A 13,912-nucleotide genomic window follows, 5' to 3' on the forward strand; every position below is an offset into this window, starting at 1 on the left:
TAGTATAAGACAATCATTGAATATAGAGGTTCCTAATTGATATTAACATCTAAGTAAAGTAATTTGCAAACAACTAATTTTAGTAAAAGTTTAATGGTTTGGAGCTAAAAATATATTTATATAAAAAGGTTAATTTTCTAGGGTTGTCAAACTTAAAGGGACATTAAAATCAAAATAAACTTTTATGATTCAGAAAGGGCATGCAGTTTTAAGACACTTTCCAATTGACTTCCATTATCAAATTTTGCACTTTTTATATTCACATTTTCTGGGGAACAAGATCATACTGAGCATGTGCACAAGCTCACAGGGTATACGTATACTAGTCTGTGATTGGCTGATATCTGTCACATGATACAGGGGGCTGGAAAATGGGAGAAAAAATAAATTGGTCAGAAAAAAAATCTACTGCTTATTTGAAATTCAGAGTAGGTGTTGTTGCATTCTCTATTTATTATGCACATGTTAATTATGCAATAATACTGTATTTAGTGGTCCTTTAAGGCCTAGCAGCCACAAAATGTAACACCATGTTTGCATCCTTTCTCATTCACAACTACTCAGCTGCCCCTAATTTGCAGGCCACCTCATTTTTGCATCTGACTTATCCTTGTCCACTCAACAAGAAGCCAATTGAAATGCTTTTGTGCTTGAGCATATATTAGGTTTAGTGGCACATAGCATCCTAAAGAATTGCTCATTGCATGATTTTTTTTTAAATAGAATAGTATATATTTGTATTTGATTAATTAAATTTCTAAAACTTGATCAATCGCACTGTGGCATAAACAAATTCCAATATAGCTGCTTCGAAAAGGTTGAACACACCTAGACATAATATATTATAAATATTATCTTTTGTGTAGTTTTATTTAAAATTGGCACCGACATGCATTTCTCTAAACACTGAAACCAATCTTTAGGAAATTTAGATAGATTTCATTATCTAGCTTCTATTTGGTGAAATAAAAACAATGATTGCAGAGATATAAATGTTTAAAAGTATAAAACATGCTCAGTAGCAACATCTGGCAGCACTGGATTGTGGGAAATGTAGTCCCAGAAATTGGTCTGTATGGTGCTGTAAGAAAGAAAGTAACTGCAGCAGAGTCATGTTGCCTGTAGCATGTATACATAGAAGTGGAAGTTAGATTACACAGACCACACATACATGTATCAAAGTTCACACACACATGGTTTTTTTACAGTATAAAACTAAAGATATCCAATGGCAAAAATGGATATTCTAAATTTCGATATATTCAATGACAAAATCTTAAGTTAAGGGGACATGAAATCCAACAATTTTATTTCACGATTCAAATAGAGCATGTGATTTTAGAACTTTCTAATTTACTTCTATTTTCAAATTTGCTTCATTCTCTTGGTATCATTTTGTGAAAGAGCAGCTATGCACTACTGGGAGCTAGCTGCAAACATAAAAAAGCCATTTATCTTCAACCACCTATCAGCAGCTAGCTCCAAGTAATGCATTGCTACTCTTGAGCCTACCTAGGTATACTTTTCAACTAAGGATACCAAGATAATTAGATAATAGATGTACCTTTGAACGTTTAAAATGACATGTTCTGCATGAATCATTAAAGGACAAATTTGGGTTTCATGTCCCTTTAATGCCAGAGTTCAAGATCCCAAGTCAACCAAATAATTGTATTAGTAAAAACCTCTAGAAATAAAATACTAAATTGCAGCATAACCACAGTGCAGAATTTATAAATATGAAATGTCCTTACAGAGATAAATCTGTGCATCACATTCATCATCAATTTATATTTTCTACCCAAACAAGCTTGCAGTGCTTACCTGCTGTGATAAACCTTTTAACGAGGCCCCATTCACTTTGAGGATCACATCCCCTACGGTTATTTTGCCACTTTCAGACGCTGGTTGGCCTGGGAATAATTTTTTTACTCTCACAATACTTGACCCCTGATCTGGAATGATGTTCTCTTCCCGTGAAAAGCTGAACCCCAAGCCTGAACTGTTCTTCAATAATTTGACTTCAAACATATTTTCTGAAAAATAGATACAATTTAATTATAAGGAGCTCTGCTACACTAAAATGTGATCTATAATTAGAGAGCCATAATAGCCAAAAAATTACCTTCTCTAATTAGTTACAGCATGCTATTTAAAGACTAGTGACCCTGCACTACATTGTGTTTAACCCCCGCAAAGGGGTTCCCTAATCCACCGCTGATCCAATCATAAGCGCTAGTCGTACAGCTCAGCTGTGAATAAACTTCAGCTACAGCACAAAAACAGCTAAAAATACATCAGAAATAGGGGGGCCTTAGCAGAATAGTGGCCTCAGGCGGGGGGAGAGGGGAGGGAACTCCGGGGAAGAAGATAGTTAAAATGGTGAGATGGATAAAGTTAAAAAAAAAAAAAAAAAAAAAAGGGGGAGGGACATTTTGACAACACAAGATAAATCTTTGTTTTTGTATTACCTTATGTATTAGAGACAAGGCTGTTACTCTATAAAGAACTTTTCTTACTGGGTTATTGTAACCATTTGATATCAGATTGTAATTGTTGTTGAATTGTCACTCAATAAAAAAAACATATTTAAAAAAAAAAACCAGAAAATATTGGAAATGTATAAAAGGAAATTGATGGCCTAAAGGGACACAAAAGTGCAAAAAGTATAACACATTATGCTTATTATGTGTTTACCCTTTCCAAAGGAAAGGGGATTGTACGTTTACCCTTTTTTTTTTTTTACAATGACTTGTTATACGAGCTGCAGAGTTTAAAATGTCAGGGAAATTGCTACTAGGATTATTTTTGTATGTGAAAACAAAATGTATGCTTACCTGATCAATTTTCAATTATTTTCTTTTCTTTCGAATTGATGATGGTCCACAGTCCTCCATAACATATGGGATATATTTCCCACCACTAGGAGGAAGTCAAGATCCCATACAAGAGCTTTAAAACCCTTTCACCTCCCATCTCTCTCTCTCTCTTAGTTTTACGTATAGTCGAGTAGAGAATAGGAAGGAAAGGTAGGAAAGGCAAAACAGGGTCTATATAGAGGTGTCATTAGAACTGTCACCAAAAAATGTAAAAGTTCGGAGCCTGTGGACCATCAATATTCTGAAAGAAAATAATTTATCAGGTAAGCATACATTTTGTTTTCTTTTGTAAAATGATGATGATCCACAGTCCTCCATAACATATGGGATTAATAACCAAAGTGATCTATGTTATAGAAATGATGGGACAATTTTTTTGGCAGTTCTTATTTAGTCAACACTGTGGCCTGAAGGACTTTACTGGCAAAAGCTGCTTGCCATAAACTCTGAAAAAAGTATGCAGATAAGACATGTTGCTGCTTTGCAAATCTGCTCCAAAGATGCATAATCTTTCAAACACCAACAATGTTGCAATTTCTCTTAAAGAAAGAGCTGTAATATTCTTAGAAAAGGTGACCTTCCCACCATCAAGAAAGTCTTGAATCCCTTTTTATGAGATAAGATGCATATGCTACCTCACTAGCTTTCTGCCCCTTGCTAGATTTAGTAGTAAAAAAACAAACTAGAAGTTTTTTCTGAAATCTTTTAGTTGCTTGGAGATAGAACTAATCAGATTATGTAATAACCGCTACCTAGAGTTAGCAGGATCTGAACACAATGAAGGAACAACCATCTCTTGATTGGTATTTTCCTTAGGAAGAAAATCATATTTAGTACATAGCCTTTACCTTGTAAATAGTGAGACATGCAGAATCACAAGACAAGGTTAAAGTGAATGCAACGTTTAATCAATAAGTGCCCAGTTTTTAAAAATATTCCTAAAAACAGGGACACTTTCATTCATTAAACTTTACAATGAGAAGATAGGCAAAAGAAATGAAAATCGCTTTATACGCTGACAATGTACGCTTGTTTATTTCTAATACTCATGCTAATATTCTGAAATTTCTGTTATTAGCACAATCGTTTGGATAATTTTCTGCTTACAAAATCCATAATCTGAAATCAGAACTGCTTTGGATCAGGAAACATAAGGACTCCCCAACAGATATTCCATTTAGAATAGTAATTCATTCATTTAAGTATCTTGGTATATTATTTCCCCTCAACCCCAACATTGGTATAATCTTAATATTCCTCCTATTCTCAACAGAATCAAGGAAGATATGAAAAACTGGCAGAATTTACCAATCTCTATGTCAGGCCGGGCTGCTTTATTTAAGATGGTATTATTACCTAAGATTCTGTATATCTTACAAAATGTTCTGGTATTACTGAAAATTAAGGATATCAAAGGTTTAAATAAGGCATTCCGCCAATTAATATGGCAAAATAAGATACCTAGAATTTCCATTAATAAACTGTTCTTACCTAGAGACTATGGAAGTCTAGCTCTACCAGATTTAAACATATATAATATGGTGTTTCTAAACTGTATAGCGATAGACTGGATTCTGAACATGAATTACTTTACAAACAGCCTAGAACTTTATAGCTCAATTTATTGATCAAAATGCACAACACATTAAAACCTTTTGTGGTTATTAATTAATTTAAATATCTTTACTTTATACTAAATATAATATACTAAATCTCTATGGTAACCACTAAACCAATACAAATAAATTGTGAAATAAACTCTATGAGAGGGTCTCCATTATTTCCAAACAGTTTATTTAGGAATCAAAGCTATGTCACCACACCTTTTGATCTTTTGAAACAAGAATTTAATCTTGATAGAAGAGATTTCTTTGCATATCTACAAATAAGGTATTATGTGTTCAAATTGGTTAAGGACTTTGGCTGGAACTGGGGAAATTTGATTATTGGCCACTTTTGGCCAAGAATGGAGTCTTATCGGTATCAGCCTGGTACAAGACACTAGTTTCTAGGAAGGGTGATCTAAACTTACTGGATATTGCACATAAATGGGAAAGATCTTTTGGTATAACCACACAAACAACGCTATCTGCAACATGGAGAGAGTCCCATTTAAAGTTATTAAATCAAACTTACTATGCACCACAAAAGGGCTATAGATGGCACAACCCTAAGTTTAATAAATGCCCAAGATATGCTCTCTATGCAGCAGATTTAATACATATGGTCTGGCTATGCCCAAAGATCAGACAAATGTGGTTTAAAATAGAATTTTGGTTGAACAACACATTGAATATTGAAAGCCTAGATATCTCATTAAGAAGAACAATTTTTCTAATGGGAGCAGATCAAACTTTGAATGTTAATAAAATCGTTAACATCACTATTTTAGCAACAAGAAGTTTGATTTTTAAGAAGTGGAGAGATAAAGCTGTCCCCTTCATTCTGAAAATTAAAAATTACTTAAAGAAACAATGCATTATTGAACAAATCGATACGGACATGAACTCAGATCGTGAAATAACCTTATTTTTTTTTTTAAATGGCCCACATTTATTAAGACTTTGACTATTTGATTTATCCTTTTAGGAACTATGAAATAGTCTTACTGGAAATTTGGTGAAATTTGGAGGGGAGTGGGAGAGAAGGAGAGGGAAATCTGTTTTTTTTTTGTTTTGTTTTGTTTGTTTTTGGTTATATGTGTGTTTGGGTCCTGTTAATAATTAAAAGAAAGGGCAACAAAAAGGGAATAGAAATTGAATTATGTTCTGTGATTTAAAACAGTGAATATGAACTGTAAAAGGGGAGCTCCAATGTTTATTTTTTTCCCATTATTTTTGTTTTCTGTAATGGCTGTATGTTACCTTTTATTAAAAAGAGATAATAAAAAAAACAACTTTACAATGAAGCTTCTTTTTTTAAAATACATACCTTTGTTTTATGGAAAGCAGACCGGCGATCCTCCTCCTGCAGCTCCTGCTGTAGTTAGCAGATTGATGACGAATCCGTTTTCTTCCAATCATTGCGTGCCCCTCTTGGCGTCCAGCTCGTGGGGCCACACAACGATTGGAGGAAGCCAGATTTGTCATCACTGTGCTAACTACAGCAGGAGATGCGGGCGGAGGATCGCTGGTCTGCTTTCCATAAAGAAAAGTAAGTATTTTAAAAAAGAAGCTTCATTGTAACGTTTAATGAGAAAGTGCCCCTGTTTTTAAGAGTATTTTTTTAAAACAGGGCACTTATTTATTAAACTTTACATTCCCTTTAATAAATTAGAAACTCTTTATGCTAAAGAGATTGCTATTAGAAAGAGTATTTTCCCAGATAATAGTCAATATCAATGGAATTAAATGGTTTAAGAGAAGAACCTTGTAATATAGAGAAAAGTAAGTGCAGATTCCGGGGTGGAGAAATAGGTTCCATCAGTGGCCTAATTCTAGCTAATGCCTGAACAAAAGTCTGAATGTCAGGAAGTTTAGCCAACTTCCTATGAAAAAAGAGATAAGGCAGAAAACAGTGGACTAACCATTGTCAATGGCATCCTGGAAAAACTGAAGGATTCTAGGAATTTTAAAGGATACCAAGAAAAGCCTCTGGAAGAACACAACTTAAAATATGCCTTCCAATCTTGTGTTAAATCTATTGTGTTAGAGGCTTTCTGGCCTGCATCAAAGATTCAATCATCAAATCAAATAAATGTCTGTTCCTAAACTAGAGCGTTCAAACTCCAAGCCATTAAACTAGAGATTTGTGATCTCGATAGAAAAGAGAACCTTGAGACAACAGATTCTGTCTCAGAGGAAGACATGGAAAGCAAAAGGACATCTGCACAATGTCCGCATGCCAAGTCATGCGGCGCTAGGCTGGAGCCACTAATATTACTGACGTTGACTCCTATTTGATCCAAGAAATGACTCTTGAAATCAAAACAAACAAAGGAAACAGGTATGCTAGATGAAAGTCCCATGGACATACCAAGGTGACTAATATGTGAGCCTTAGGATCTTTTGATCTTGCACAATAGCTTATAAGTGTGAGATTTAACAGAGAGGCCATTAGATCTATGTCCTGTAAGCCCATTGGATCAATAATTGATTAAAAATGTCCTATGGAGATACCACTCTCTTGAATGGACCTATGGACTGCTGGAATGTTCCACCTCCCTGTTGTTCACACATGGTATTGTGAATTGTCAATAGGGATAGATAATTCCTCTCTGCCCATGACAAAGTAAAAGACACTTCTTGTATGGCCAGTCGACTGTGGTTAACCCCCGTGATAATTAATATAGGCCACTGCCAAGATGCTGTCCGACTAAGAGAGAGATGGAAGGGTTTTAAAGCTCCTGTATGGGTTATTGACCTCTTCCTAGTGGAGTGAAATATATCCCATATGTTATGGAGGACTGTGGACCATCATCATTTTATGAAATAAATAAATGTTTCTGTTAACTGAAACCACAACCCAATCAAAAAAGGTTGTGCGGCAGGGAAAGCAGAAGTAATTGTCTTATCTCTCTATATATAAAGAATCATTCTTATCTTAACTTTCACTGTATACACAGTAAGATTAAAACTTATATAGGACAAAAAAAAAAAAAAACCTTTTAGTATCTCTGTCCAACCCCCACTGAAAGTGTAATTTCTATAACATTTTCTATTTTACATAGCTTTTCTATAACCAGTACTTATTTATTGAAATTGTAAGTATATGTGTAGGTATAACAGGAATAAAAAAACAACTATTTGAAATGGACCACAGTGGTTGGTTCCCTATTTCTCCTTCTGTATTTAAAGGGACAGTAAACACCTTTTTAATGTGTTAACACATTATTTGCTGCAACGGTTTTTAATAGACAAACTCCAGTCATTTTGTTAGAGATGTGCCATTATTTTGCAGTTCCTTATCAGATCAACCCTGCTGAGGCCAATTAGGGATGGATATGTATCAGGGTTGGGATTGTAATTTAAATAAGCTAAATTGCGGAAAATAGGAGTAAAATAAATAATAAACGTATATTACTAAGCAGAATTATTCATATTATATAACCGTCTTAAAGGGCCCCCATATGTACTAAGAGGTGGGCAGACAGCTTCTCAACTTGCAAAGCTGTCCGCCCGCCTTCGCTACATACGGGCAGCGGATCTCTTCGGCCGCTGGCCTGTATGCATCATTACACACTCATCGCAATGCAGTGTAATGCACGCCTCTTCATTCACGCGACTAATTGCGCGACTGAAGGGGCTGTCAAACGCCGAGAACAAGCATCTTATAATATATCTGGGTTGTAACTTGCTATTAATAACATTTTGTTATTATATTTATAAGATTCTGTCAACATATTACTTCTCTTCATGAGATTAACGTTTGTTTAATCTGCTGACACCCCTGTTCAGTGATATCCATGTGTTACTAAAAAGGATTCACAAATACACATATATTGGATTTTCTCTATTTTTCTCTCTCCTCCAAAAAGAACACTGTTGCTGCTTGAAGATGAATATTAATATTTACACAACAGCCAATACAAATTCTTCCCTAAATAAAACACATACAGTATAGATAGGAGGGCAAGATAAATGCATTGGAGTTATACATTGTTTCCCTGGGCCTGTTGAACAAAAGGGCACTACACCATACGCAGGACAGTAATTCCCTACACTTGGATTTGTTAGATTCCTATATTTATTATTAAAGGGACACTAAAGTCAAAATTAAACTTTCATGATGCAGATAGAGCACACAATTTTAAACAATTTCAATTCACCCCCACTATCTAAATGTGCACTCACTTTTTATATGCACACTTTCTGCAGCACCAGCACCTACTGAGCGTGTGCAAGAATTCAAAGAATATATACGATTATGCATTTTGAGATTGGCTGATGGCTGTCACATGATGCAGTGGGAGGGTAAATGTAACTAACTTTAAAAATAGTCAGACAAAAACGGGAAAAAAAAATTCAAACTAAGCGCTTTTGCATTGTCTTTTTAGCAGGAATGTGTTGCTTGTGCAATTCCACTGTATTTAGTGGTCCTTTAAGCACCTGATAGAGAAATACAGCACTTTAACAGCAGCTGACCATAAATATAAATTTACCTTCAGTGACAAAACTGGACTCTGCTATTTTTTCCCCCTTTTCCTGTGACCTGTCTGGCTCAGACTGATTAGGAGGCGTACACTGGGGGGTAACTGGGGCATGTAAATTAGTAGCTGGCAACTGGCCTTTTTGTAGTAACAGAGTTACGACCTGCAAGAGAGAAAATATTTAAATATTTAATAATGTTAAACTCCTCTTTCTATATTGAGAGTTGTATTAATAATTACACACAAGACAAATAGCAATATCTCCTACAAAATAAATAAATATATATATATATATATATATATATATATATATGTTTGTGTGTATATATATATATATATGTTAACATTTTGTCAAGTAAAAAATAGTTTAAAGCTTTTGGACAACTAATACTGCAGTATACAGGCTGACTGAGACTACTGTTGTATTGGTTTACAAATACAAGCCACCATAACCATGAAAAACGGTTATGCCAACTTTTCAATACAAAAAACAAATAAATAATTTAAAAACAAAAAATGTTATAAGCAACAAAAACATTTATATATATATATATATATATATATATATATATATACAAACATGTTTATTTAAAAATTCCTGGCCTACCTGCCCTGTATTTCTTAATGTTTCCACAGCCTGTTTATGAGTTGCGCCTTCCAAACTTGTCCCATTGACAGAAAGGACGCGGTCACCTAAAATAGGGAAGGAGGATTAACACATGATAAACTCATGAGCACTTTGTTATTATACACCAACATTTTGCACATAACTATTTTATCTAAAGTGATTATAAATCCTAATGTTTTAAAAACTCTAGGATTTACCAGCGCTAAAAATAAATGTGACCTTAAGTCATGAGTTTTAAAAAATATATGTTAAAACTACCTTTTCTTTGCCACTGTCTTCTTGCTAAACTAAGTGGCACCAGCCACCCACTGCAACACTAATTTTTTTCAGCGAGGTGACGTTTCCACCTCTTAGCCAATAGCCGTGCACTTTTTTGCGCTGTACGGTCAGGTTAAAGGGATAGTAAACACTTTAAGATTGTAATATAAAATGCTTAAATTATGCATAGTAAAACAACTACTTTCATTATTTAAGTTCCGCATTTTTCTGTAATTTAAAGGGACACTAAAGTCAAAATTAAACGTTCATGATTCAGATAGAGCATGCAGTTTTAAGGGACTTTCCAATTTACTTCTATTATAACATTTTGCACAGTCTTTTTATATACTGTACACACTTTCTGAGGCTCCAGATTCTACTGAGCATGTGCAAAAGTTCATAGTGTATATGTATATAAGCCTGTGATTGGCTGATGGCTGTCACATGAAAAGGGGCCAGCAAATGGAGAAAAAAATACAATTTGTCAGACAAAAAAATATATTATGCTTATTTGTGTGTTATTGCATTGTCTTTTTTATTATGCACTTGTTAATTAAGCCTGGCAATTGTGAATTCTCCTTCCCTGAAAACTGAAAGTACACATTACAGGCTTAACAAGCCTAACCCTGACAAGTATATATCCATAATTTACGGTTTGTTATCTTATCATTTCTGCTAAAGCCAAACAATGGAGATTTTGTTAACCCAATGATGGTGTTAAGCCCTATCATATCATAACATGTCCAGAATCAGATTAGCTCCTACAAATAAGGAAAGTGGTGGGTGAAGTTTTACCACTGAAAAACATCTGCAGCAAACAAAATTTTAATCTGTCCTAATAATATTTAGACTCTACCAACATCTTACTCTACTGGAAGATCGCAGAAAAATGTGGTAATTACAAAGTGTTTACTGTCCCTTTAACAAATAATTACACTGTAGTATAAAACACTCACTGTAGATATCAGTATTATCAATATTAATAACACTAAAATTTACCTTTTTGAATTCTCCCATCAGCCTCAGCTGCACCATTTGGTATGACTGCTTTCACATAAATGCCTCCGTGTTTTACACTTGTATTTACACCACCCTAGCATAAATGATAAAGTTTGATAATTCAGTAGTGGTATTTAAACATGCAAGAAAAGTGTTATATTAAAGGGATACCAAATCCAAATGATTTATTTCATAATTCAGATAGAGCATGCAATTTTAAGCAACTTTCTAATTTACTCCTATTATCATTTTTTTTTTCCATTCTCTTGCTATTTTTATTTGAAAATGCAGGAATCTAAGCTAAGGAGCTGGCCATTTTTGGTTCAGAACCCTGGATAGCTCTTGCTGATTCATGTATACATTTAGCCACCAATCAGCAAGCTCAACCCAGGTGATAAACCAAAAATGGGCCGGCTCCTAAGCTTAGATTCCTTCTTTTTCAAATAAAGATAGAAAGAAAACAAAGAAAATTTGATAATAGGAGTAAATTAGAAAGTTGTTTAAAATTGCATGCTCTATCTGAATCATGGAAGATTGATTTTGGGTTTCATATCCCTTTAATGCAATAATAAACCTGGTATTGTTTATTTACTGTTTCAATACCGGAATACATAAAAGGTTATTATTAAGATCTGGTATGGTAGGAATGTTAGAACAAACAAACACATTAAATATAGCCATTGATAAATAACAATGAAATGCAGTAATTTATTATAGAACTAGAGAACAGATAGGGATTGAAACTACGGATCAAGTTCAACAAACATATGTAATCAAAAGGTTGCTTAACAAACACTTAAGTAGATGTTGCATGGAAACAGACAGATACATATATCAAGAACTAAGATTTAAAACGTACTTTCCACTGGAGTGTGTGATTATCCACCTACATGTTTTCAGGCTTATTAGTTAGATAGCAAAAATAGGTCAGATTGAATGAAGCTTTCCTTGTGCTACATAGTACAATTAAAAAAGAACAAATGAATATCTGTTTTACAGAGCAGACGTGCGTCACTGTAATATATTAAGACTATCTCCCCTATTAAAGGGATATTAAACACACATTTGTTTTCTTTCATGATTCAGACAGATCATACAATTTAAAAAAAACATTCCAATTTACTTATTTTGTCAAATTTGCTTTATTCTCATTGTATTCTTTGTTAAAGAGATATCTAGATAGGTAACATGAACATGTTTGGATTACTAGATGCCATCTAGTGCTCTTGAAAATGGATAACAAGTCTAGCAAAACTGTTGTCATACAACATACAGAATATTAAAAAAATGATAATAGAAATAAATTGGAAGGTTGCTTAAAATCGCATTCTCTGTCTGAATCATGAAAGAAAAAATGTGGGGTTGACGTCCCTTTAACAGTTGCATCATGCATTTTATAAAGGAGGATGAAATGATTACAAGTTCATTGATGTAGAAGTTAGATAATGAATGCCTATGCAGCCATATTTTGTTTTCCTTATTCCTCTATCCAGTGTCACAACTTGTTTAGAAATTAACTGTTTCGGAGATTCAGAGTAAGTGACATTACACCGTCTAATTATTCAATGCACCTGTATTTAATGTTTTTTTAACCAATTAGAGATAGCAGACAATATAAAATGTCCCCATGTGTAATAGTTTTGGCTCTGTGAAGAAGGCATGAGCCGAAACGCGTAATAAATTGAAGATATTTTTACAGTGTCCCAGTATTAGCCTCTTTGTTCAAATCATACATTACTAAAGAACATTGGTTCTTAGGCGTTAGAACATTTTATTTTATAATTGCAATAACATGCCAAATTAGAGACACTAGACTACTTACAAAATGTCACGACATACACAAGAATAGCACTGAAAATTGTCCCACAGCTGCCTATACATTCAATATTCATGGAGCATAAATAAATAAGTAAAAAAAAAAGCTATGAGAGACCACAGCAATGCTACAAATGACATTTGAAATTCATGCACGGAATAAAACAAAGGAGAAAAACATCTAAAAACCTTGTCAAACAGTACCGTGACACTTATCCCCAAGCTGTCATCTTTCTTGGGCAACAATACAGTAAATATATCTCCAGGTTTCAAGGAGGTAACATTAAGCTTGGTACCATTTGGTTTCTGTAAAGAATTTTCTGATGAACAATCCTAAAAGAAAATAAGAAAAATGGCATTTAATTTAAAAAGTGTTAGTCTCTAATTTAAATGAACAGGCAAGGGATTCATTGTTTTCAAATTAGCTGCAGGAACATATTTTCATGGGCTCAACTCCCTCTATCCCCTGTTTCCCACTAGGAGACAGATTTTTGCTGATGCATCTCGTTTACATAGCTTTTCTATATCCAACAATGCAATATTTAAATTTTTAGTAAAGACGTTAGTTTCAGCAGACAAAAGCAGCCATCTCAAATTTCAAAGGTAAAGGAGCTATTTGTAAACAATTTAATATACTCTAGCAGGTAAAACTAATTGTTGGGAACACATTAAGGAGGAAAAAAATTACAGTTTACAATTTAATATGACCTGATGACCATTGCTAAAAATTAAATCCCTCAGTGGATAAAAGCCCAAATTCCGACATCCTCATCTAGGGGCTGTTTATACCAGTGTGTACTGATATCATGGGTGCAAATCACAATTCTTAATGGTAATATTCAAAACAAGAGAGTCCAATAAGTGGAACTAACCGTTATTTATAAAACGTACACAATAAGGGCATCAATAATAAAAATGCTAGATAGTCTGGATGCGAAAATAAAGTTAGCATCGTGGTCCCTACTTGAATTAAGGGCCTTTGAAACACTATTTTTTTATCAGCATGGCAATATTAATTTATAAATAAAAATTGTGATGCATTTTAAAATGCTCTCTATTAGATATAGCAAAGAAAAGCAATGACTTTATATCCTTTTTTATTCTTTTAAAACATATTTTTTATGCAAACTTTTAGCAATGTAGTTGTGTGTGTATTGTCTGACTTGGCTAAATTTAGATGACAGAGTAACGGCCTATTTTCAAATTGAAAGGAAATGATTCTTTGATGGTTCGGATAGAACATAC

The 13,912-nt window shown here is 33.9% G+C and overlaps 1 protein-coding gene across 2 annotated transcripts in view; it reads right to left on the reverse strand.

The window, feature by feature from the left end:
* Positions 1–13,912, reverse strand: part of PTPN13 (protein tyrosine phosphatase non-receptor type 13) — a 565,956-nt gene that overhangs the window by 114,650 nt on the left and 437,394 nt on the right. For both annotated transcript variants that reach the window (XM_053703380.1, XM_053703379.1), the window contains exons 25-29: positions 12,872–13,000; positions 10,853–10,946; positions 9,575–9,660; positions 8,980–9,130; positions 1,825–2,036 (exon numbers count right to left, since the gene is read on the reverse strand). In XM_053703380.1, coding sequence (XP_053559355.1) covers positions 1,825–2,036; positions 8,980–9,130; positions 9,575–9,660; positions 10,853–10,946; positions 12,872–13,000 — 672 coding nt within the window. The remainder of the gene's footprint in view (positions 1–1,824; positions 2,037–8,979; positions 9,131–9,574; positions 9,661–10,852; positions 10,947–12,871; positions 13,001–13,912) is intronic.

Source organism: Bombina bombina, chromosome 2 (genome assembly GCF_027579735.1).
Source record: "Bombina bombina isolate aBomBom1 chromosome 2, aBomBom1.pri, whole genome shotgun sequence".
NCBI lineage: Eukaryota > Metazoa > Chordata > Amphibia > Anura > Bombinatoridae > Bombina > Bombina bombina.